This window comes from Myxocyprinus asiaticus, chromosome 8, assembly GCF_019703515.2.
Source record: "Myxocyprinus asiaticus isolate MX2 ecotype Aquarium Trade chromosome 8, UBuf_Myxa_2, whole genome shotgun sequence".
NCBI lineage: Eukaryota > Metazoa > Chordata > Actinopteri > Cypriniformes > Catostomidae > Myxocyprinus > Myxocyprinus asiaticus.
In genome coordinates, this window is record NC_059351.1 from 743,990 (window position 1) to 770,000 (window position 26,011).

Genomic DNA, 26,011 nt, shown 5'->3' on the forward strand with positions numbered 1-26,011 from the left:
TTATTATTATTATTTGTTTTCAAATTACAATATTAAGTTGACTGAGTTCCAAAAAAATAATTGTGTGAATGAAAAGTAGACTAAAGTGAACAAAAAAGAGATCTGAATCCTTTTAAGTCCAGATACAAGTTGCGTCAGGGATGCGTTCTCTCTCCATTGCTCTTCTCCCTGTACACAAATGACTGCACTGCAAAAGACCCCACTGTCAAGCTCCTGAAGTTTGCAGATAACACCACGGTCATCTGCCTCATCCGCGATGGTGACGAGTCTGCATACAGATGGGAGGTTTTCAGCTGGCTGTCTGGGCGGTCACAACAACCTTGAGCTGAACACACTCAAAACAGTGGAGATGACTGTGAACTTCAGGGGAACCCCCCCCCCCCCCCCCCCACCAGTGGAGTCATTCAGGTTCCTGGGCACTACCATCTCTCAGGACCTGAAGTGGGACACCCACATAGACTCTATTGTGAAGAAGGCTCAGCAGAGGTTGTACTTCCTTCACCAGCTGAGGAACTTCAACCTGCCACAGGAGCTGCTGACACAGTTCTACTTGGCCGTCATTGAGTATATCCTGTGTACATCTATAACTGTAGTTATAGCCGTCAAATCAGACAGGAGAAACTACAACGGACAGTAAGGACTGCTGAGAGGACAATTTGTGCCCCCCTGCCCACCCTCCAAGACCTGTATGTCTCCAGAGTGAGGAAACGTGCAGGTAGAATCACTCTGGACCCCACACACCCTGCCCACTCCCTCTTTGAACTGTTGCCCTCTGGCCGGCGCTACAGAGCACTGAGTGCCAGGACATCCATGCACAAGAACAGTTTTTAACCCTCAGGCCATTTTCCCCATGAACAATTAAACTGCATCAGGACTCCCCCATAGTGCAAAAATGTAAATATATATCTCATGTACATATGTAAATTCACATATTTAATTCAATAACTGTACATACCCCTAACTTGCTCATATATTACCACTTGCACATGTACATATGCCATTCTGTTATATGTCCTATTATTTGTGTCTATTTATACTCTTACCTTGTTATATATTCTGTCTCACTGTAATGTTCTGTGTGCACTTGTTTCTCCTATCACCCATACATTTTTTTTTTTTTTAAATCCTTGTGTACATGAGAACACTTGGCAATAAAGCTCATTCTGATTCTGAAGTTGGGGGAAAAAATGTGCAAAGAGAACTTGCTTCATTTCTACTGAAGACTTTCACTTGAATTACCATTAATTTTACTGTTATATTATCCAGTAGACTAGTTGACAATAAAGTTTTTCTTTATAGGCTACACATATACATGTTTGTGTTTTTGTTTTTCTCATATAAATGAGTACCCCCAATTAGTTCCACACAGTGAGGTATAAATATTGTATATAAACTGAATAAGAAAAAAAACTAAACTGGTATCGGATCAGGATCAGCCAATTTTGAGAGTTCAGGTATCTGAATCAGATCAGTAGAGAAAAAGTAATCGGTGGATTCCTAGTTCTTGCATTAACAGATTAAATAGGGTGAGTAAATGATGACAGAATTTAAATTTTTTGGGGTAAATTATTCCTTTAATGCTGCACTATGGAACTCTCCATCAACATCTGTGGTTGAAACCTAACATTACAAGTAACTTACGGTGCATCATTTTACATCAGTTGTGTTTTGGCACCGCTCTTCTGCACAGATGAATCTCATGGTTTGAGGTTACCTGGACTTTTGTCTGTGATCATTCAGAGATGTTCACCTGCAGAGCTGGAGCACTTTGTTATTATGTTATTCGATTAAACATTTATAACCAATATATTACACTCTTGAATAGTTATTTTAAAATATGTAAGTGTTTATCCACCACACATTAATGTTTGGATTGTACTACATTATATCCCAAATTTCAGAGAATGAAACTCGTGATATGGTCAATACAAGTTCAAAGGAAGAGACTTAAGTATTTTTACATTACAATCCACAGCCTCAGTGGACAATCCAATTAAACCGTAATACTACAATAGTAGGTCAATGCATGGCACACTAAAACTATTGGGTATCTCAGCGATTATTGACGCTGACTATCACCCCTGGAGTCGTGAGTTTGAATCCAGGGTGTGCTGAGTGACTCCAGCCAGGTCTCCTAAGCAACTAAATTGGCCCGGTTGCTAGGGAGGCTAGAGTCACATGGGGTAACCTCCTCGTGGTCGTGATTAGTGGTTCTCGCTCTCAATGGGGCGTGTGGTAAGTTGTGTGTGGATCGTGGAGAGTAGCATGAGCCTCCACATGCTGTGAGTCTCCGCGGTGTCATGCACAACGAGTCACGTGATAAGATGCGTGGATTGACGGTCTCAGAAGCGGAGGCAACTGAGACTTGTCCTCCACCACCCGGATTGAGATGAGTAACCGCGCCACCACGAGGACCTACTAAGTAGTGGAAATTGGGCATTCCAAAATTGAGAGAAAAGGGGATAAAAAAAATAAATAATAATAATTTTAAAAAAAACACTTAGGGAACCTCAACTTCAGCAGAGTTATAAAATACAGTCATGAAGTCATGAATATTAGGCAACATGTAACAGTAACTTCTCCGGAACAAAACCTATTTAATACTTCACGATCAGTAAACACGAGTAATGTTAATTTCATTAAAGCATGACAAGCTTCAGCAACCCTACCAGAAAACATATCCCAGCATTTTAGCAAGTAAACCACTTCACCCTACAGTTAAACATCTATCTGGAAACTGCTTCCCTTCGCCGCTTTCCTGAATGCCAAATAATTGAACAGCCGTTGGTTCCCCGGCCAAATCAGGGCGAAACAGGGCGGCATTTTTGCACCCTTGAAGGGCACTGGAGGAAGGGGCCGCCACTTGAAGGTTTGTTCCGAAAGTAAAACAGTGAATCTTTTTACGAAAGACCTTTACACAAGACTATTAGCGAAGGGTACATTCAAACATTCAGTGCTCTCTTCAGAGTACCCATTTTAATGAGTAGGGAACAGGGACGATCACCTTTAACTGGAACTTGCTTGCAGCAGCCAGATGTGCTTTTCTGTGCTCACGTACATGATATAATCACGCAAGGATGAATGATGCAATCATGTGATTTCACTCCACATCCGGGCCGACATTTCAGACTAAAAATCATTATTGCAGGCTTACCGTTAGGCAAAGACGGGATTTTTTTTTTTTTTTTTTTTTACATAATCTCTTAATGGATTTTGTTCATTTTAACTAGTGCAGCTTTAACTATTAAAAAATATATATATATTTCAGCCTTTAAATACTTATCTGATGGTCATTGTTATCATGAACAAGTTTGATCTTTTGGATTTATCTTGGGCATTAAGCAGATTTGATATAAATCTCTGTGTGTGCACATATGATCTACAGACTAAAGAGAATGAAGATCTGAGACGAGCCCATGCCAGACATCATGACCGATTACGTGTGATTCAGTCCAACTACAGAACAGTGACAGAGCGACTGAAGGAACCTGAGAATAATCACAACTTGTAAGTGCTAACTCTTTATAACTTGATATTTGCATATTGTGATGCTATACATGTAATTCTCCTCATTGTCTGTGATTTTCAAATGTGAAACTGATTGGACTATGAAAATAAGCTATTACATGAGCAGAGAGATAGAATCGACACTAACTGGTGTGACTCTCAGCTCAGGTTCTCTCAATTTTCACAAAATAATAGCAGCAGCTTTAAATGAATTGTGCCATTTTCTCATATCTTTGCTCTAATCCCTGTGAAATGCAACACAGGCTTTGGTTCTTAAAGAGAGGGGTGCAGAAGTGCTTCATTCTGAAAAGGCCAAGGTGACTGTGTATATCAGAAGAGTCGAGAGAAAGAAAGAAAAAAAAACATGGGGAGAAGCTTGAAAGAAAAGGTTTTGATTTTCCCCTTTGAGTCTTTGGTTTTAACCTAAACCCCTAGAAGCAGCAAAAATGTCATGACAATTTCTCCAACCCCCTTAATATTCTCCCCTTTCTTTTCTCAAGCCTTTTAAATGTATCTAATGGAAGTGTATGTTGAGTATCCACATGGGATGCAAGTGTTGACCTTGTCAGCTGTGCTCTCTTTGGGTTAATTAAAGAAAACAGCAGTGCAATGTGATCCCGTGTGAAAGGAGTGTGAATTTACCCACCTCTACTGTGTGTGTGTGCGTTAGATCTTAACAAAGGCAAAAAAAACCCCTCTGATAATCTCCTTGCTCTTAGTTTTAATAAGGGGGGAAAACACACTTCTCCAAAGAGCTCTTGTTTTATTAAGCTGTCCAGTCTGTTATTATAGGGAACATATTCCTAACTAAATTCTTTAGCCACCTTTGCTAAAGCCTTGCTTGTATGAAAGTTTCAAAAGCCAGATGCCCACTTATTAACTTGGAAACACATCAGTAATGGTAAGGGATGTCACAACTATCAACTGTTAGTGGTAAAATTTTGCCACTCCTCACTTGTGGATCAGTCACCATCACTGCTTAAAACATGGAAACTGTTCATATGACTATTTTTGACAGCCTGTAGAGCTCACCGAAATACAGGAGCACCTCATGAATGTAAAGAGTTACCACAGACAACAATCTAGCTGTAGTGTTTGTAATTTTTGCCTTTTTCATTGCTGAGCAAAAGAGAAGAGTTTGGACCAGCAACAGCCAACGAGAAATGCCAAACTGCTGCATTTGTTCAGAGGCCATAAAAAGAATTGGCAGTGCCATTAACTTTGCAGAGAGTTGAGTTGCTGGGCCTGTTACATTTGCCTGCTGACAGACATGGTCATGTGCACCAACTCCATTTTTCGAACAGTTATGTAAATTAGGCTAAAGCCTTAAATCAGTGGAAAATCGGTTAGTGAGCTGCTAGCTTAAGCCGCCACAGCTGCATCTTCGGGCTGAAGAAATATTTCTGATGGTCAGGCATGCATTAATTCAAATATATTAGGAGAGTTATCATTATTACACATGTATTAGCACAAGCGAGTATGGACCCCAGCAGGAGTCCCGGCACACTGCTGTAGACTAACATCTCATTAGAATGTTGCAGCCCTGTGTAACACGCCACGTCAGTCATGATTAGCTCTAGCACTTTTAGGGAAACATCAAAACATGCACTTTTTCCTCCAGAAGGAATTTTCATGTTTCCAACTCAGACTGAGAGCATTGGGATAAGTAAATACAATTAAAACATATTAAAACATCCACATACTGATCAAAGTTGCACTCATAAACAGATTCACTGAATCAAAGTAATTAGCCGCTGCCTTTCCGAAAAGATCTTGTAGTTTACTCTCTTGCTGTATAATAAAGGGAGATGTGCTTACTGCAGAGAAGGTGAAGGAGGCTTGCAGGGAATGAAGATGCTTTTCTCTGAGCTCTGTTTCATGAGGATGTCCTTCAGGAGGCCATTCACAGCTTTAACACTGGATTTCACATTGAATTAAGACGGTATGTCTCTGGGTTGTTGCTTGTTAAGCTTTCGGGTGAAGAGTGGCTTCTCAGGGCGAGTGTTCTCACAAGATGTAGGGCTGCTCCCACGGTACCCAAAGGCACTCTGCCGTGCACTAAGTTCAAGGGCGTTATGAGAGGAACACATCTGTGGAATGGGGTTTATATAGTGTTTGTGGTGAGCGGTGCTAATTTTGACTTAAAGGTAGTGTCTACACTGAGAGGAACCTTGTATGTTTATTATAGTATTAATGGAAAACTTGAGTTATTTGCGGTCAGAATTGAATGTGATGAGATAAAAATGTGTACCGCAAAATGACGGCGAAAACAATACTTCTTTCTGTTGTGTTATGTTCGCTGGCTGCACACACAAATAAAAAGCATTGTGACTAGTGAAGTCCAGTTCATGAACAAATGACTCTTATATGCTTGTTCTTTTATTAAATTGCCCCAAACGACTCATCGACACACAAGTTAATGGCTTAAATCTGTCTGATGAATCCTTCTCTGAATCAGAGTTGTTACTGAAGGAACAGTTCACCCAAATTTAATTTCTGGCAGAACTGTCCCTTTAAACATGTGACACATTTACTGAATCTCGAGTCAGTCACGTCTGACTCAAAATGAAGCTAGAAGGTTGGTAAAACTTAAATTGGTGTCATTACTGACTGGTTGTCCATATGATAGTTAAAGATGCACACATTATTACAGTTTTTTTGTAATAAATCATATTTTGAAATGTGTATAATTTTACCTAAATAATATTTTATAAATGTTTAAATAAAATATTTTATACACAGTATTATATGGCAAGTACACAGAAATGGACATCCCTAGTCTGGACACATTAACAGTATTAAGGCGGTTTTACATGGGACGCAATCACCACGTTTTCCTTATTCATTTTCAATAAGAAAGAGGCGGCAGGTGGCAAAACGGAGGTGGCAGTCGAAGCGGTGCCGCTTTCCAAGCTCGTTCACAAGAATCCTGCCGCTTTGTCGTGCACGACTGCTTGAGGCCACACTGTGCAAGATAAAAATATTTTATTTTAAGCGGCTGCTTCTTGTCACTGACCAATCAGAGCTGAATTTATTCACAACCAATCAATCAACATTTAGCTTTTGTGTAGTCAAAAGCAACTTGGAGAAGAATATACTCGCTGTAGCTGAATTTCCTGTCCTGTATGGGCGTTTATTGAGACATAAATAGGAAAACAGCCTGATGGGAAGCTGTGAGTGGATGAGTCTGTGTACCAGGTAAAAATAGACTACGGAAACATGTTTAGCATATGTTTGGAAGATAGACGAATGTGTGATGTATACAAACGGGCCATGGGCCGTCTACTTTAATTTTCTCTTCTGCAACAGGTGTCTGAAACATCAACTTTAGATAAACAGAAAATACCATTTCCCAGGTGGATTATTGACGAGTGTTTTGTGGATTTTGAATGTTCATTTGTAGCCCTCCCATTTTAATCATTGATGTGATGTTATTTATACCAGTGTGACGCACTTCACACCAAAGTGTTTTTCACACACACATTTTTGCTTCACCAATAATGTCTTTGAGAGTACTAAGCAACAAGAAATATTTAAAAACTGTCCAAATTGGGGGTCTGGGTAGCTCAGTGGTAAAAGATGCTGGCTACCACACCTGGAGTTCACTAGTTTGAATCCAGTGTGTGCTGAGTGACTCCAGTCAGGTCTCCTAAGCAACCAAATTGGCCCGGTTGCTAGGGAGGGTAGAGTCACATGGGGTAACCTCCACGTGGTCGCTATAATGTGGTTCTTACTCTCGGTGGGGTGCGTGGTGAGTTGAGTGCGGATGCAGCGGTGGATGGTGTGAAGCCTCCAACAAGCCACGTGATAAGATGCGCGGGTTGATGGTCTCAGACGCGGAGGCAACTGGGATTCATTCTCCGCCACACGGATTGAGGCGAGTCACTACGCCACCACGAGGACTTAAAAGCGCACTGGGATTTGGGCATTCCAAATTGGGTGAAAAAAAAAAAAACACTGTCCAAATTTGTGAAGCGACATTGAATGTCTCATAATTTCTTTTAATTAAATATGACCTTATCGTTTACGAATATCAGAGACCCCAGTTACTGAACTCATTTAAATTCACCAAGAAAACGCTTCGACCTAAACAGAAACGAGTCCTTTTATTACTTTCTGCTATCAAAGCAACTGCAAGCTTTTTTTCTCTCGTCCAAATACATGTTTTCAGTGTTTATTGTGCACACCTCCCACTTTTTACGTGGTAAACTCGTAAAATCGCCCCTCTGTGACGCTTTCTGCAACGCTTGTCATGTGGAGGGCAGTGTGGCGCTTGACGCTGGCGATGAACGGAGCGTTGACGCCTCGACTCAACTCATGTGAAATGCGCTTTACAATGATGAAAGAACATTATTGAAACTCAAAATTATTATTATTTGTCTATTATTGTGGTCTTTTCTGATAAAAGCCATGTTCAGCAGTTTAAATAGGCTACTGTAGGAAAATGATACTGTAGATCTGCTTTGTGTTTTATAATTCTTATACTGAAGTCAGTATTTATAGTCATGCAAGTTTTAATAAAGGAGAAGGACGTTATTGAAACTCCCTATTATTGTTGTCTTTTTGGATGGAAAATAATGCTCAGACTGAAGGAAGCTGGAATTGGTGCTTTTAGCTTATTCTTTAAAAAAAAAATAAACCTTGTCTTACCTTTTTCACCCCTCATGAGTTTGCATCCCTGTAATTTGTTGTGGCATTGCAAGAACAAACCTACAAATTAGAAAATAAGCAAATTTGTTGTTTTTTCATTACCCATTTAGCGCTCTTGTCACCTGTGACCTCACACAGCATTGCCTACCCATGTGACCTTTTTTTTTTTTTTTTGCATAGCCGAATTTCAAACATTACAAGTAAGCACGCTACTAAGATGAACAGAAAACATGGACAAGTTTTTGAAAAGGAAAAATATTGACGATGGTTAGCCTATGTGGGATAGTGGTGTGCCGTAGAATTATTTAGTCGTGAAAAGTGTGCCGTGGCAGAAAAAAGGTTGGGAAACACTGGATTATACTGTACCAATTTGCCTATAAAAATATGATGAAATATACTGTCTGTTTCTTTAGTCGTTAAAGATAATGCAGAACTCATTAAATGTGGAGACAGGTGGCAAGACGTTATCAATATTTACAATTATATTATTTAGCTATTAAACCTTGATATTATAATTTTACTTTAATATAAAAAATAGATTATTACAGTATGTATAGGTATAAAACAGGCTGTCTTGTGTATGACTGTTTTATGTTTGCATGCTTTTGTTTTTCTGTGGATCTATATATGCAGGAAAAGAGACAAGACACTACAGCTGGACAGTGATGAGGTGTGGAGCAAACTGCTGTTCTATAAAGAGGAGAACGAGAAGCTAATCGCTGACAAGTAAGTGTGTGTCGTTTTGTCAGGTCCTGTAGAGGCGTCACCCCCTGTATCACACTGTCCCTCTCATCCCAATCATTATTATCACCCAGCATGATTCCACACAAGATCATTAGCTTTCCTTATACTGAACATGTATATTTCCCCTGTTGACTACACAAAAAAGAAAAGGAAAACTTCAAGAAATAAAAAGAATGTATGTGGAATAATGCCATCTCATTGGAAGATGGCGTTTGGGTGTCCGGCCCATATACACACGTCATCACGAGCACATGAACAGGAGCACAGCGCCATTTTGTCCGAATATTTATCTTCAAGGTCACAGTGTCATTTCTTGTACTCTGCTAGCCTATTCGCTTCGTCGTCTTGAACTGGCACAGGAGTGGAATATTTTCTTCTGCCTGTTGTGCTTCCGACGATCATCGTATCCTTTTAAACTTCCGTGTATTGCAGTTTTGTATCTATTGTGTGTGTTTCTTCTACAAAAGAAACTAAAAGAGCCTTTTTCTTAAAGATGTAGTTTTAAAGATGGCAGTTCGTCAGTGTTTTCCTCTGTGTGAGACATATATCCCTCTTTCCGATGAGCATGAGTGCTGCTATCTGACTGATTCAGGCCCACGTGGATGCAGAACTCATTGAGTGACTTCGTTCATTGTGAGCGCATAAAACTCAGGACTCTTTGCCTTCATCTCGCTTTTTTTCTGAAAGTCGAAGCCTGTCCCCACTCCTCCCCATCTCTGACCTCATCGGGGGACTCCCGAGGGACTGCATGAGGAAGGTAAGCGAGGATGGGATGTAGAGCACGGAGATTTTGAGGATGATTTGTCATCAGCTCAGGCCTCGAGTGTATCCTCTCCTCCATTTCAAGCAGTTTTGCCCATTTGGTTCAGCCATGACAATCTGTGCCCAAACATTGGCGCACATGGTATGATCATGTTCAGGAAAGATGATGAGGAGGGGGATTTTAAAATCTCTGGGGGCCTCTGATGGAAAGACCTGGTCACACGTGGCTGATGAGCCCATTGGTATTTCCCACTGCAAGGAAGAAAAGTGAGCGAGAAAGGTTTCCGTTGCTAGACGATGGAGGTTCTCACTCGAGTGGTCAAAACTCTAGTGCGAATGGCCTATGCCTGATGTGCCCGAGCGTTCTTGACTCAATGAACGGTTTTTACAGAGTCGCCTGTGACTCTGAGTCCTGTCGCCCGTTGCTGTTGTTTAATGAGCTGCACGAACAGCTGGTTAAGACATGATGCTCTCCCTACTCAGCGATAGTGCTGTCTCCGTTGCTTGATTGCACAGCGTAGAGAGGCTATTCAGAGCTTTCCCAGTGGAAGAGGCTGTCGCGTCGCACTTGTGCGCCACCTCTTCCGCACTGCCATTGAAATCGAAGCTGGTCCACCCTTCTAAGCCACGTTGGCTGATGTCCACACTGTGCCGGGCAAAGATGGTTCAGCCGTGCACACCATGGCGGTCTTGCAGGCCAACCAGCCAGACCTACTGAAGGACATGGATTAAAGCACCCCGCACCCCGAGTCCTTCAGCAAGCTGTGCCGTGCCACAGACCTGGTTCTCTGGGCTACCAAGATCACTGCCCAGCCTTTTGTCAGATCGATGAGAAGCCTTTCTGCTCGATGGTCCATTGTCACAGCAGGTTTTGTGACGCTACGAGTGCTTTCACCAAGAGATTCTAGTCGGCCAAGAAGCGCGGCTGGTTCGTTCAGATTCTTCCTCTGGGTAATGCCCCATGAAGCAAAGTACCTTTGAGTCTTTAGTTCTCCCCCAGAAGGCGAAGATTGAGCCAGCAGTGAGGCTAAAATGGCCATGGCCAAAAAATGTAATTGTGCTTTCTAGCTCTCTTTCCAGCGGAAAACCTCCTTCTGGACGAGGCAAGCTTTCCTGATGGTCTATGCACCTTAAAGCGGGGCTAAAGCCTACGTAACGGTCCACTCAAGCTCCAAAGAAGGCTGGGAAAACTCTCTTGTGTCCCCAAAATGATTCTCTCACTCTCTCTGAACATGTCTTCAGTAGGGATGTGCACGAGTTATAGAGTGCTCATTCTGCACCAGTTACTCGAGTATTAAAAACACTACTCAAATATCGCAAATTCATTTTCCTTTCCGCGTTTGCCTGCCGTGAGCAGCGTTGAATTACACTGTTTTCCCTCTTAATCTCTCACCAAATCTTGCAGTTACAATTGAGTCCACTGGGGGGCACTGTGGATACGTGTGGTGTTGAGGTGTTGGTTGAGAAGATGATATATCATGGCGTCGGTGCAGCCAAGTTATCATATTACAAGGCAATACTTGAAATATGTTGGTTCTTATTGAATTCAACTCTAAACCAACAGAGGAGGATCTGCTTTTATGGTGGAAAAAATGTGAAGCAAACTCAAACCAGTATGTGTGTATGAGCGTGAAATCCTATAACATGCAGAGCGCATTTTATAAAAGCCAACTTTCACCACTTGTTTTCTGAATAATAACATGAAATGATAAAAATGTGATGCCTTTATGTAGATATCTGTGCTTTACCCTCATGCCGTCAGTATTGGTTTCTATGTAAGCTCTGGGTGAGCAATTGTTTTTTACTGTTAGTTTAAAATCTTTTTTGTTTTCCATTTTTATTAATGCATATTGTTCATTACATATTTTCTCAAAAGAAAAGAATAGTTTGTTGAAGATATAATGTTTGTGAATAAAAAAATAAATATATATATATACAGGTGCATCTCAATAAATTAGAATGTCGTGGAAAAGTTCATTTATTTCAGTAATTCAACTCAAATTGTGAAACTCGTGTATTAAATAAATTCAGTGCACACAGACTGAAGTAGTTTAAGTCTTTGGTTCTTTTAATTGTGATGATTTTGGCTCACATTTAACAAAAACCCACCAATTCACTATCTCAAAAAATTAGAATACATCATAAGACCAATAAGAAAAACATTTTTAGTGAATTGTTGGCCTTCTGGAAAGTATGTTCATTTACTGTATATGTACTCAATACTTGGTAGGGGCTCCTTTTGCTTTAATTACTGCCTCAATTCGGCGTGGCATGGAGATGATCAGTTTGTGGCACTGCTGAGGTGGTATGGAAGCCCAGGTTTCTTTGACAGTGGCCTTCAGCTCATCTGCATTTTTTGGTCTCTTGTTTCTCCTCATTTTCCTCTTGACAATACCCCATAGATTCTCTATGGGGTTCAGGTCTGGTGAGTTTGCTGGCCAGTCAAGCACACCAACACCATGGTCATTTAACCAACTTTTGGTGCTTTTGGCAGTGTGGGCAGGTGCCAAATCCTGCTGGAAAATGAAATCAGCATCTTTAAAAAGCTGGTCAGCAGAAGGAAGCATGAAGTGCTCCAAAATTTCTTGGTAAACGGGTGCAGTGACTTTGGTTTTCAAAAAACACAATGGACCAACACCAGCAGATGACATTGCACCCCAAATCATCACAGACTGTGGAAACTTAACACTGGACTTCAAGCAACTTGGGCTATGAGCTTCTCCACCCTTCCTCCAGACTCTAGGACCTTGGTTTCCAAATGAAATACAAAACTTGCTCTCATCTGAAAAGAGGACTTTGGAACACTGGGCAACAGTCCAGTTCTTCTTCTCCTTAGCCCAGGTAAGACGCCTCTGACGTTGTCTGTGGTTCAGGAGTGGCTTAACAAGAGGAATACGACAACTGTAGCCAAATTTCTTGACATGTCTGTGTGTGGTGGCTCTTGATGCCTTGACCCCAGCCTCAGTCCATTCCTTGTGAAGTTCACCCAAATTCTTGAATCGATTTTGCTTGACAATCATAAGGCTGCGGTTCTCTCGGTTGGTTGTGCATCTTTTTCTTCCACACTTTTTCCTTCCACTCAACTTTCTGTTAACATGCTTGGATACAGCACTCTGTGAACAGCCAGCTTCTTTGGCAATGAATGTTTGTGGCTTACCCTCCTTGTGAAGGGTGTCAATGATTGTCTTCTGGACAACTGTCAGATCAGCAGTCTTCCCCATGATTGTGTAGCCTAGTGAACCAAACTGAGAGACCATTTTGAAGGCTCAGGAAACCTTTGCAGGTGTTTTGAGTTGATTAGCTGATTGGCATGTCACCATATTCTAATTTTTTGAGATAGTGAATTGGTGGGTTTTTGTTAAATGTGAGCCAAAATCATCACAATTAAAAGAACCAAATACTTAAACTACTTCAGTCTGTGTGCATTGAATTTATTTAATACACGAGTTTCACAATTTGAGTTGAATTACTGAAATAAATGAACTTTTCCACGACATTCTAATTTATTGAGATGCACCTGTATATAAATATATATATATAAGATTCACGTACGTGTCACGTGTTTTTTAACGTGCATTTTAGATTGAGCAAACGGGTGCTCGTTTTTTGTGCGTTAGAGTATTCTACTACAAAATGCCTTGGAAATGCCCATGCCTGATTTTCAGTGTGCCAAATGTTTGCCACATTCTACGTGGAAATTGGCAGTAGCGTGCAACTCTGTTACTCTTACTAGCCACTTTAGCCTGTTATGTTTTTTCTGCATTGAAAATTAGTTTATGTTGGGCCGCCAAAGCAAATTCAATTTAATTAAATATAAATCAGTATAAATTCAGTGTTATATGAGCACTAAATATTCTTCTGAAACGCGGGTGTGTATTTTTCACAGCGCGATTAAAGCCTGGTTTTCGTGTGAGAGTGGTGCGAGAGGATAGCAGAGAGCTCATCACTGTTATATTCAACCAGGCTTCCTCAGTATTGTGGGGCAGATCACAAAACTTATGACCACCATTAGAAATTTTACATGGATTGTTCTACATTACAGCACTTTGAAACATCTCAGACAGCTATTCAGCCTCGTTATAATAAACAGCGCTAACGAGGAAAAGGGGGAAACGAAACTGTAGCATGTACCAACATAAATTATAAGACTTTTCAATCTACACATCATCACCCTTCCTAAAATGTATCACATTTTTAACTGTAGTAATGATAGCTGATATTATGACTGAAATGTTACAGACTCATAGTAAATCTTTTAGGGCAAATTTATTAGACTTTATTTTTATTACAACTGTGAATGTTGTAGTTAAAGTCTCTAAATGTGTTTAGGCTATTTGTTTTTTCATAACAAATACTGTAGTTTATTTTTTAGAATATCTACTTTGATCTAACCACAATAATGAGGAGCCATCAATGGTCTTACCTGTGTTTATGGCCTTATTACAAATACCACTGTTAAACAATGGAAGAACAATGGTAAACTTTTATAAGGGCAAGTGCTGTCCATTTTTTTATAAAGGGGTGGAAAGTCTGAGCTTCCATGAATTCTGGACAAAGTTTTCCTCCTGTTCTATCCTACTCCTGGCTATGTTTGCTTTCAGATATCCCAAGAGATGACAAATCATTGGCCTGTGTCCTGCAAAACTCATATCATTTTCCTTCAAATAAAATGTCCAAACAAATGCACACAGTTAAAGTTTCCAGTAATTTTGATCACTTTTGGTGGGGTGGGGGATTTTGGCTCGTGAAAATGATGACCAGCTTGTGTGTGACACACAGAAAGACTTCTTACAGCCGTTATTTTCTGGTCGCCAAAAAGGACGGTGGGCTGGGGTCCATACTGGACATGAGGCATTTGAACCGTAACTCAGGAAGTCTCCATTTAAGATGGTTACTCAGACAGATTTGGTCTAATTTTTGTCCTTTCGAATGGTTTGTGCCAATAGACCTGAAAGATGCGTACTTTTGGGGATAACATACAAGTTCAAAGTCCTAAACTTCAGCATGTCCCTGACCCCTGCACATTTACCAAATGCTGTTTTGCCACGCTACCTATTTGGAGTATGACCTCATTCCACCAGAAGGGCGTTGTGCTCATCCAAGTGGCCAGACTCAAAGTTGTCAAGACAGAAATATCCAAGTAAGGCCTGGGTGCCCTGTGCGACGTTGTCCGGCCTTTGGCACCTGGACAGGTGTGCAAATGATGTGGCACATAAATCGCCTGGAACTGCTTGCTGTCTGCTTTGCTCTGAGAGCTTTTCGGGCAGACGTTCAAGGCTTTCACATTCTGATCCACATGGACAGCACTGTGGTTGTGGCATACATAAATTGTTGGGGGGAGTTTGTTCACTGTCAATGTTGGCTCCGATGTGCCGAATTCTCCATTTGAGCGAGTCTCATCTCCTGTCAATACGTGTTGTACTCAGTTACCTGAACTGCAGGGCAGCCTTGCTTTCACATCAAGGTGTATGTCACTCCCATAGTGACGGGGTACGACACTCTGGGTGGTTTATTAGTGGGCAAGCTCCTTTTGGTCAGTACGTGTTTTTAGTTTTTTTCTGTCCTCTGAGGGCATTGCACATGTATATTGACTGAATGAGTCAATTCAGGCTGTCAGATCAACGCCTTTTCTGCTTTGGAGGCTGTTAAATAGTTTGGCCTTCTTCAAACAAAAAACGTTTTACTGGGTTGTTGATGCCAATATGCTCTCTTATGATTCGCAAGGCATTCAGTGCCCCATGATAAAACTCATTCCACCAGATGCATGGCCTCCTCCGGTGAGTCCTTGGAGGATGGGCTTCTCCTAACACCTTTGCCAGGTTTTTCCTCCCTCTCTTCATTTTGACTGTGAAGGAGGGCTAAGATGATCATTTCAGAGAACCAAGGTTACAGTCGTAACTGAAACTATTTATTCCAAGGGTTTTTAACACGTTTGCAAGCCTTTTTTAAGAAGGGATGAAATCTGTTTCATACTTTGTATAATTAAGTTACAATAATTGTCATCAGAAATGAACGCACCCTCAAATGCTTAAGACTAATATGTTGAAACAATTGATCCATCAACCAGGAAATGAAACATTACCATACTTTCAAGTGCTATACCATGTTGGCTGAATTTGAATAGATAAATAAATTTAGGAATAGTCTGTGAGTGTGAGTGTGTGTGTGTGTGTGTGTGTATCAGAATGAGCTTTATTGCCAAGTATGCTTACACATACAAGGAATTTGTCTTGGTGACAGAAGCTTCTAGTGCACAAACAATACAAAACAGCAACAAGACAGAGATAATAATAATAAAAAAAAAAAAAGAATAAAAATAAATAGTGAATAGAAAATAAAGTATATATAGAAATATACAGTAGGACAAATATATATATATATATATATATATATATATATATATATATACGTATGTACAATATACAAATACAAATCTGTTATATACAAAAGCAAGGGAATGTAATGGCAGAAGAGGTAGGGTATGTTGGATAAATATAAAAAGACTAAGCTGTGTATTGCACATTAATTATTGCTCAATGGGGCAGTTTTAACTGTTCATGAGATGGATAGCCTGAGGGAAAAAACTGTTCCTGTGCCTGATGGTTCTGGTGCTCAGAGCTCTGAAGTGTCGGCCAGAAGGCAATGGTTCAAAAAGGTAGTGGGCAGGGTGAGTGGGGTCCAGAGTGATTTTTCCAGCCTTTTTACTCAATCTGGAAGTGTATAGTTCTTGAAGGGGGGGCAGGGGGCAACCAATAATGTCCGAACTGTCCTTTGTAGTCATACGTATATACACTGTGGCAAGTTCTCCAAGAAGCTTGGGACATCCTGTCTGCCAACAACCAAGAAAAACTGTGTCCAGGTGTACCTAGGAGAACTGGTGCTGTTTTGAAGGCAAATTTGGTCACACCGAATATTGATTTAGATTTTCTTTTATGTTTACTGGACTTTGTATAGCGTTCACTGACAAATGAAAACAATTTATTAAATGATTTTTGAAGGCATCCTCACTATGCAACATTTTTCATATACAGTTGTGCTCAAAAGTTTGCATACCCTGGCAGAAATTCTGAAATTTTGGCATTGATTTTGAAAATATGACTATGTCTTTTATTTAAGGATAGTGATCATATGAAGCCATTTATCATCACATAGTTGTTTGGCTCCTTTTTAAATCATAATGATACAGAAATCACCCAAATGGCCCTGATCAAAAGTTTACATACCCTTGAATGTTTGGCCTTGTTACAGGCACACAATAAGCACAACCATAAGCGCTATGTTTGGAGAGGGGTCAACAAGGCCTATAGTGAAAAGAATACCATCCCCACTGTGAAGCATGGTGGTGGCTCACTGATGTTTTGGGGGTGTGTGAGCTCTAAAGGCACGGGGAATCTTGTGAAAATTGATGACAAGATGAATGCAGCATGTTATCAGAAAATACTGGCAGACAGTTTGCATTCTTCTGCATGAAAGCTGCGCATGGGACACTCTTGGACTTTCCAGCACGACAATGACCCTAAGCACAAGGCCAAGTTGACACTCCAGTGGTTACAGCAGAAAAAGGTGAAGGTTCTGGAGTGGCCATCACAGTCTCCTGACCTTAATATCATCGAGCCACTCTGGGGAGATCTCAAACGTGCGGTTCATGCAAGACGACCAAAGACTTTGCATGACCTGGAGGCATTTTGCCAAGATGAATGGGCAGCTATACCACCTGCAAGAATTTGGGGCCTCATAGACAACTATTACAAAAGACTGCACGCTGTCATTGATGCTAAAGGGGGCAATACACAGTATTAAGAACTAAGGGTATGCAAGCTTAACATTGTCTTTGTGTTTGTTTTTGAGTTGCCACAGTATGCAATAGACTGGCATGTCTTAAGGTCAATATTATTGAATATCGAAAATGGCAAAAAAGAAACAGCTTTTTCTAGAAACTCATCAGTCAATCATTGTTTTGAGGAATGAAGGCTATACAATGCTTGAAATTGCCAAAACACTGAAGATTTCATACAAAGGTGTACACTACAGTCTTCAAAGACAAAGGACAACTGGCTCTAACAAGGACAGAAAGAGATGTGGAAGACCAGATGTACAACTAAACAAGAGGATAAGTACATCAGAGTCTCTAGTTTGAGAAATAGACGCCTCACATGTCCTCAGCTGACAGCTTCATTGAATTCTACCCGCTCAACACCAGTTTCATGTACAACAGTAAAGAGAAGACTCAGGGGTGCAGGCCTTATGGGAAGAATTGCAAAGAAAAAGCCACTTTTGAAACAGAAAAACAAAAAGAAAAGGTTCGAGTGGGCAAAGAAACACAGACATTGGACAACAGATAATTGGAAAAGAGTGTTCTGGATCTTAACCCCATTGAGCTTTTGTGGGATCAGCTAGACTGTAAGGTGCGTGAGAAGTGCCCGACAAGACAGTCACATCCATGGCAAGTGCTACAGGAAGTGTGGGGTGAAATGTCACCTGAGTATCTGGACAAACTGACAGCTAGAATAACAAGGATCTGTAAAGCTGTCATTGCTGCACATGGAGGAACTCTTTGAAGTAGTTTAAGAAGTTCTGAACTTTTTTTTTCAAATTGTAATTATTAATGTCCTGACTATACATTGTGATCAGATGAATGCCACTTTGATGAATAAAAGTACCAGTTTATTTCCATAAGAGCAAAATCTGTACATTATTCCAAACTTTTGGCCACTAGTGTATACTGTATTTGTGTATATACACCAATCAGCCTCAACATTAAAAGCACCTGCCTAATAATATGTAGGTCTCCCTCGTGCCGCCAAAACAAGAATAGCATTCTGAGATGATATTCTTCTCACCACAATTGTACAGAGTGGTTATCTGAGTTACCGTAGACTTTATCAGCTCGAACCAGTCTGGCCATTCTCTGTTGACCTCTCTCATCAACAAGGTGTTTTCGTCCACAGAACTGCCGCTCACTGGATGTTTTTTGTTTTTGGCACCATTCTGAGTAAATTCTAGAGACTGTTGTGCATGAAAATCCCAGAAATACTCAAACCAGCCCGTCTGTCACCAACAATCATCCATGCGATTATCTAATCAGCCAATTGTGTGGCAGCAGTATATGATATAAAATCATGCAGATATGGGTCAGGAGTTAATGTTCACATCAACCATCAGAATGGGGAAAAAATGTGATCTCAGTGATTTGGACCGTGGCATGATTGTTGGTGCCAGATGGGCTGGTTTGAGTATTTCTGTGTGTGTAATATATATATATATATATATATAATTTATGTGTGTATATACACACAAAATATGTGCACATATATATATATAATGTGTGTGTGTGTGTGTGCGCTTGCATATATTTTGGATGTATATTTTTTTTTTTTTCCAGTTGTTCCAAAACCATTCCCTGAAAATAACATCCTTACACTGAATACAGATGCTTGGAGCAGCTACAGACATTTATAACAACTAAACACACTGACATTCCTGTCTTGAGGTTTGCTCCCTTGAGATTTTTGGGGGGTACATTCAGTGACAGTCCATGTGCGTGTGTGTGTTAATTACTGCTGATCTCGTCGGCTGGAGGTGTCGCGCTTCATTAGGCAGCCTTGGCCCTTTCCTTGCCAGGCCTCATTTGGCCCATCCTTTGCTGAGGGGTCTAACCCTGCCAGCCAGTGCGGCCTGGCCCTCCCCTGCTTGATCTCTACCCCCGGCTCGCTCATACAGGAGTGCTCACGCTTTTCTCGCCCCCACCTAGCCCGCTGCCTGTCCTCCTAATCCCAGCTGAGCTCATTATGATATAGCCTGGCTGCCTCCCTCTCTCTCTCTTTGAGCCTGAGCTGTCCAAGCTAATTACAGGCTAGCAGCCAACGCTCCCTGTTAAGGGCCTTCTGCTGCGGCACTCGCACTAACGCGCTACTTGGGAGTGACCTGCAAGTAGCACGAGGGAGCTGCTCTCTTTCCAGCCACGCAGCACCTGTCCTTCGGGGTTAGCGGTGATCCCTGTCATGCCCATTCCAGCGAGCACTAAGTAAACTTAGGCTGGCCCAACTTGTGCTTTCGGGGGGGGGGAGAGAAAAAAAAAAACCTACATTGTTGGAGTGGAGGGGGAGAGCGCTGTCTTTGATCTCCACTAGCCCGAGACGAACATAACCGACTGTCTGTGTGATTTTGAAAGCACAGGTCCCCTACACGCTCTCCTCAAGGCATGTCTCATTTCGTCCTCTCTCTGACTTCTATTCGTTTGCACTTAACCTTGATTTATTTATTGTTTGCAGTGAGAGGAATGGGTCAGGACATGCAAGGTGTAATTAGGCTGGACTGCTTTATCAAGCTGTTATGTGGGACGGCGAGCCAAATTACTGTTGATAGCCAACAATTAATGATGGGCCATGGCAATGGAGCTGCGCTGGAAAAAGATGGCAGGCTGCCATTTTACTGACCATATTAGGATGATTGTGCTTGTGAAGGTTGCGTTCATAAGTGTTGCAATGATCTGCTAATGGTTAATTACCTTATTGCAGCCTGTAGTTTTAGGCTGTCTTAATTGCAGGCAGAGGCTGCTGGATATTTTCAGATCAGCAGTGGTCCGCCTCTGCTTCATTTCATTGCACTCGTTTCTTGAAAGTGCTTCTCACAGTCAGGAGCTCCTTTTTGTCCATTCTGCACCCATTGAAATGGACATGAAGTCCAAATTGAGATGTTTTTCTTTTTGCCCTATGGTTCTGCTGTTCCTCGCAGTTATATTTCCTGTGTGTGTTGGACTACCTCGAAGAGAGCGCCCCAAATTTTATTTTATGTCTACTAAAACAACTCAAAATCCTTTAGACATGTGATTGTCTGTGTCTATGTGTAATCGAGTGTTTGTTAACAATGTTATTTATTTATTTTTTTGCCTAAGGGACATATGTGCCCTACCGACTGTTAATAGCAAATTAAAATCAGCAGGAAAACAGAGTGACCCATAAATGCTTGTGCTTAATGACAGAGGAACGCCTGCATAGCTAAATTGCAATTTCTCTTGAGCCATATAGTTAGTTGCTATGGCAAATAAAGCGGAGTGCTGGATACATTGAGATTAAAATATCTTGGTTTGTAGTGAGACAAGACTGGATTTGCTGTGGTATATTTTGCACAGTGAACATACCCCCATTTGTAATCTCTACCCCCGCCCCCTGCTTGTTTTTACACTCTCTCTCTCTCTCTCTCTCTTCCTCATTATGCGTCTGTCTCTGTTAGGGATGTCCACACTTGTTAATTGTTGCTTAGGGTCTATGGGTAAAAAGAGCCAGGAATTATTTAGGCCTCATAAACAGAATAAACAGCCCTTAGACAGTGATAGCTACACTCAAACGACATCAAAGTATAAATTACCCAGCCATTAAGCTGGAAAAAAGCCTTTGAGATGATTCACACTGCTCACCCTCTACTGAGAGTGACCGTTACAGACATGATCCCAGACTTTGAATTTAATGAAGTTTAATAAAGTTTAACCTTCTTGTGCCGCTGTTTTTTGCTTTTCATCTTGATTGCTACAAGGTATTAGGAGTAATGAGTGTCTTTTTGCCCTGGGTCCCAGACAGGGAGACATAAATGGAAGAACACAAAGTCAGAATGCTTGATGTCTGTTTTGAAGACTAGCACAACTTTTACCCCCTCCATTAATTATTTGTTTGATTAATGATGGCCTAAAATATTCAGCTCACCATTCAATGTTTTGCTGCTCTTTTTAGCTCACTCTAAGAAAAGGAAAAATTAATGGTGTTTAAGTGGTAGATGTTATTCAAATATCTCTTTACGTTCATCTTAGCACAATTATTCTGGATTTGCACATTTAAATGTGCATTAAATTAGTCATAAAATATTAGAAGTGCATATCAGACCACTGTCTGTCTTTTTCACCTCAGTCAGTGACTTATTTGTGTTGTTATTAGCAGTCTTTGATTTTGAATTCTTGTGTTGAATATATACAGAGAAATCTTTGAGAAATTTAAGTCAGGTACACTCTCATTAAAAAAGGTATGGTTAAAGGTACAAGGGTGGGTATCCTCAAGGGGACCTTTTTTGTGCCTCTGTAAAATTTGTAACTCGTTTTGGGAACATAATTGTATCCTAAGGACTGTATTCCTTTAACGGTCCACATATGTTGTGTTCCTCTGGTTACAAATATGAATTAAAAACAAGGGTTCCACACTAGTGATGGCTTTGTACCTTAAACTGTGCCTTTTTTCAGTGAGTGTAGGCACAATGATGGCGGGATTCTTTTAGTAATATTCCAGTGTAGGTTGAACCTGCCCAGAGAATTGTTTGACTGTTGTTTGACATAGTCCAAATCACTGAGATCACATTTTTCCCCCATTCTGATGGTTGATGTGAACATTAACTGAAGCTCCTGACCCGTATCTGCATGATTTTATGCACTGCTGCCTCACCATTGGCTGATTAGTTAATCGCATGGATGATTGTTGGTGCCGGATGGGCTGGTTTGAGTATTTCTGGGATTTTCACACACAACAGTCTTTAGAATTTACTCCGGATGGTTCCAAAAACAAAAAACATCCAGTGAGCGGCAGTTCTGTGGATAGAAACACCTTGTTGATGAGAGAGGTCAACAAGAGAATGACCAGACTGGTTCGAACTGACAAAGTCTACGGTAACTCAGATAACCACTCTGTACAATTGTGGTGTGCTCAGAATGCTATTCAGAGATGCTGGTTGGCGCTGTTTTGGCAGTGCGTTGGGGACCACTATGGTATGTACAAAATAAGACACAAAATGAGAAACGTTATGTGTTTGTTTGAAACCCAAATCTAGATGATAAAATGGTAACACAGTAAATGACAGTTTGCAAACAGTAGCATGGAAATGTATAGATCAACCAGTTCCGGTTAAGCTTTTTCAGCACCGCGAAGCAATCTGGACATGTAGGCTATAACATGTTCTTCACCATTAGTCTCCTTTGTCAACGCAGCTCCCAGGCCTATTTGACTTGCATCGGTCTGGACTTTAAAGTATTTTGCAAAATCAGGGGGAGTCACAACAGGAGATTTAGTCAGTGCCTGCTTCAAATCATCAAAGGACCTTTGGCATTCTTCGGACCAAACCCAAGTGGATCCTTTTTGCTTTAGTGCGAGCAGAGGGGCTGCTCTTTCTGCGAAACAAGGGATGCAGCAGTGATACCATCCTGCTAGGCCTAGGAATCCCTACAAATCCTTTTTCTCCCCAATTTGGAATGCCCAATTCTCAATGCACTCTAAGTCCTCGTAGTGGCGTAGTGACTCGCCTCAATCCATGTGGCAGAGGACGAATCTCAGTTGCCTCTGCATCTGAGACCGTCAATCCACGAATCTTATCATGTGGCTTGAATCTTATCCACGCACAACTCACCAAGGGCCCAACTGAGAGCGAGAACCACATATTATGGTGACCATGAGGAGGTTACCCCATGTGACTACCCTCCCTAGCAACCGGGCCAATTTGGTTGCTTAGGTGACCTGGCTGGAGTCACTTAGCACACCCTAGATTCGAACCCGTGACTCCAGGGGTGGTAGTCAGCGTCAATACTCTCTAAGCTACCCAGACCCCCTTCTCTCTGCACATCCTTGAGTGATTGAGGAACTGGGAACTCACTGACAGATCTCACTTTTATTGGATCCGTCTTTTTGGGAGAGGTGTTCTAGGTGTTTGGCTTCATTTCTGGAGAACACAACAATGTCATTTATGTAGACGAAACAACTTTTCCCTTTTAAGCCTTTCAGAACTATCTCAATGAGTCTTTGGAAGGAGGCAGCGGTGTTTTTGAGGCCAAAGGGGAGACTAAGGAATTCATAGAGACCTGAAGAAGTGACGAATGCTGTCTGACTCCATATCCACTTGCCAATATCCACTCTTTAAATCCAAGGTGCTGAACACAGAGGCTCCATGTAATGACTCTAGGATTTCCAGGATTTGAGGCATGGGATAACAGTCCAGGTAAGTCTTGGCATTTAGGTCCCAGTAGTCAACACAGAATCTTGTACCTCCATCCTTCTTCGGCACAAGTACCACAGGAGAGGCCCAATGAGAAACAGACAGTTGGATAATGCCTTTGGACATATATTGTACTTCTTGGTCATTGACTTTGTCCCTTGAAACTCTGTATGGTCTTTTCCTAAATGGAACTTCATTGTGTGTGATGATTGAATGATTGACAGTCTTTGTATGCCAGATGGCGGTAGTGCATACAGTCGGCCACTCTTTCATCATTCCATACAACAAAGACTTGTACTCGGTGGTGGTATCAGCTGCTTGTACGATTTTCTTAATTAGCTGGTTGGTTTCTGTTGTTTCTGGAAAGAGAGGTACCGCAAGATAAAAGTGCAGGTGAGGTAAAGAAGGTGCCTCATTGGTACTGAAAGGACGACTTCGATCTTTTCCACCAGACTTTGAAGGTAGAGTGTACATGGCCTTCGAGAAATCCAGTATGATGCTGTATGACCGCATATAATCCATCCCCAGGATTAAAGAAAAAGTCAGGTCGGTGTCTTTCATCACATACAGGGTGATGGCGAAACTTTGTCCATACACTTTGCTTTTCCAGTCTGATCACCCCAATGCAGTCTGAACTTGTCCACTGGCCAGTAAGAATGTCTGCCCTCCACTTGGCTTTCACTTCTCTTTCGATTCCAACTGTCTCCAAAAAGATTCTTGGATCAGAGAGAAAGTGTTTCCTAATCTAACATAGCATGAAGATACCAGCCTCTCAGGAGTACAGGCAGAGAAATCATTCTCATATGGTGCTTATTAGACTGGATTTCAAGTGATTTTGGCTGCATGACATTGGTAGTGGCCATGGTTGACTGGGTAGGTGCGCCACGTATGTGCTGACTCTTTTTCTTTTGTGTTTCTGTATTAATGCTGCTCCAGTACTTCTTGGATTCTTCAAAATCTCTTTTCTGGGTTCCAATCCTTACCAGCTCTCCCACATCCTTCACTGTTTGGACTGCAATTTCTAAGGATGGCTTGAATGATTTCCCTTTCAGGCATATCATTCCTATATCTGAAACACAGAGCTCGATACTGATAGGCGAATTCATGGATACTGTCCTGTGATCCTTGTCTCCTTTCCCTCAGACATCTTTCCGCTTCTTCCTCGTAGTCCTCAGTTAGAAATGACTTCAGGAAAACTTCTTTGCTTCCAAGAGCTCATGTTTCTTCTCTGCTGACCACCAAGCTCTGGCAGTTCCTTTTAATACAGAAGAAAGGGTAGCAAACAACTCTGTATCACATAAAGGATGTAAAGATTTCTCAACATATGTGACTAGGTCGTCTGCTTCACCTTCACTGAAACATGGGAACTCTATGTTTACAGGTGGTCGGTGGGAAATGCACGAAGTGTTGGCTGTTAGCGGAGTGTGACTTCTTTGTACCTTGTAGGTTATTTTAGATATACAAGAATCTGCAGTGCTGGGATGTGAACATGGAAGATGGGGCATTGGAGAAGATGTTGGAGGCATGCAGGCAGTGATTTTTCAGTCGATTTGGGCATCATGTCTGTTAAGACAATCTATCACTGACTTTCCCAGTTCTTGGATGTTCAGTTCAAATTCCTTCTTGACACGCTTACATGCTCTTTCTATACGATAGTATAGTTGTCTTCTCCCACTCTACATCTAGCTTCCAATTGATCATTGGTAACGTAGTCACTCACCTTCTGTATGCAGTTTGACAGCTGTTTTTCCATTGAAGTGAAATTTTCCACAAAATCCGCTGCAAGAGTTCCAGCAGCCTGCTTTATATCTAGTTCAGGTGGCGGTGGAGGAGGAGAAAAACATCCATTAATCAGTTTCACAATTAACATCTTCTATTCCATGTTCTCCATGTCACTGAATGTGGTTATGAGTTCTTTCGCAGGTTCTCTTTGTGTGACGAATGGACCTGCAGTGAAATCTAGTCTGGGCTCGAACTCGCCCTCCGAACCAAAATGGAGGTCAGCCATGGCAATCAAAACTCTCTTAAAAAAAAAAAAAAAAAAACTGTAACACAGTAACTGACAGCTTGCAAACATTAGCATGGAAATGTATAGATCAACCAGTTCCGTATGGTGAGAGAGCAAAAGGTACACAGTCCAGAGAAAAATATGACTCATCTGAAATGATCGGAGATGAATGGATGAGAGTTGGAAAGTCCCAGATGAGGATGGTAATGAGATGAAAAGTCCGTGATACAGAAAAAAGAAAGTAATCCGACACGATACGGTGCAAGTAGAAAGCTCCTATACTGCTTTCAGTCCATATAGTCCTTAATGCTTTTGTTACCCCAGTGCAAAGTCCTTTGTGGGTTATCTGCAACCTCCAAACAAGCGTGGGTTAAAACT

At 41.3% G+C, this 26,011-nt stretch overlaps 1 protein-coding gene across 5 annotated transcripts in view; it reads left to right on the plus strand.

Moving 5' to 3' along the window:
- The window catches only part of cntln (centlein, centrosomal protein), a 122,420-nt gene that overhangs the window by 47,521 nt on the left and 48,888 nt on the right, over positions 1-26,011 (plus strand). For 4 of the 5 annotated variants that reach the window (XM_051704987.1, XM_051704989.1, XM_051704990.1 and 1 more), the window contains 2 exons: positions 3,386-3,507; positions 8,791-8,883. In XM_051704987.1, the coding sequence (XP_051560947.1) occupies positions 3,386-3,507; positions 8,791-8,883 (215 nt within the window). The remainder of the gene's footprint in view (positions 1-3,385; positions 3,508-8,790; positions 8,884-26,011) is intronic. The other variant, XM_051704991.1, reaches the window with a different exon arrangement.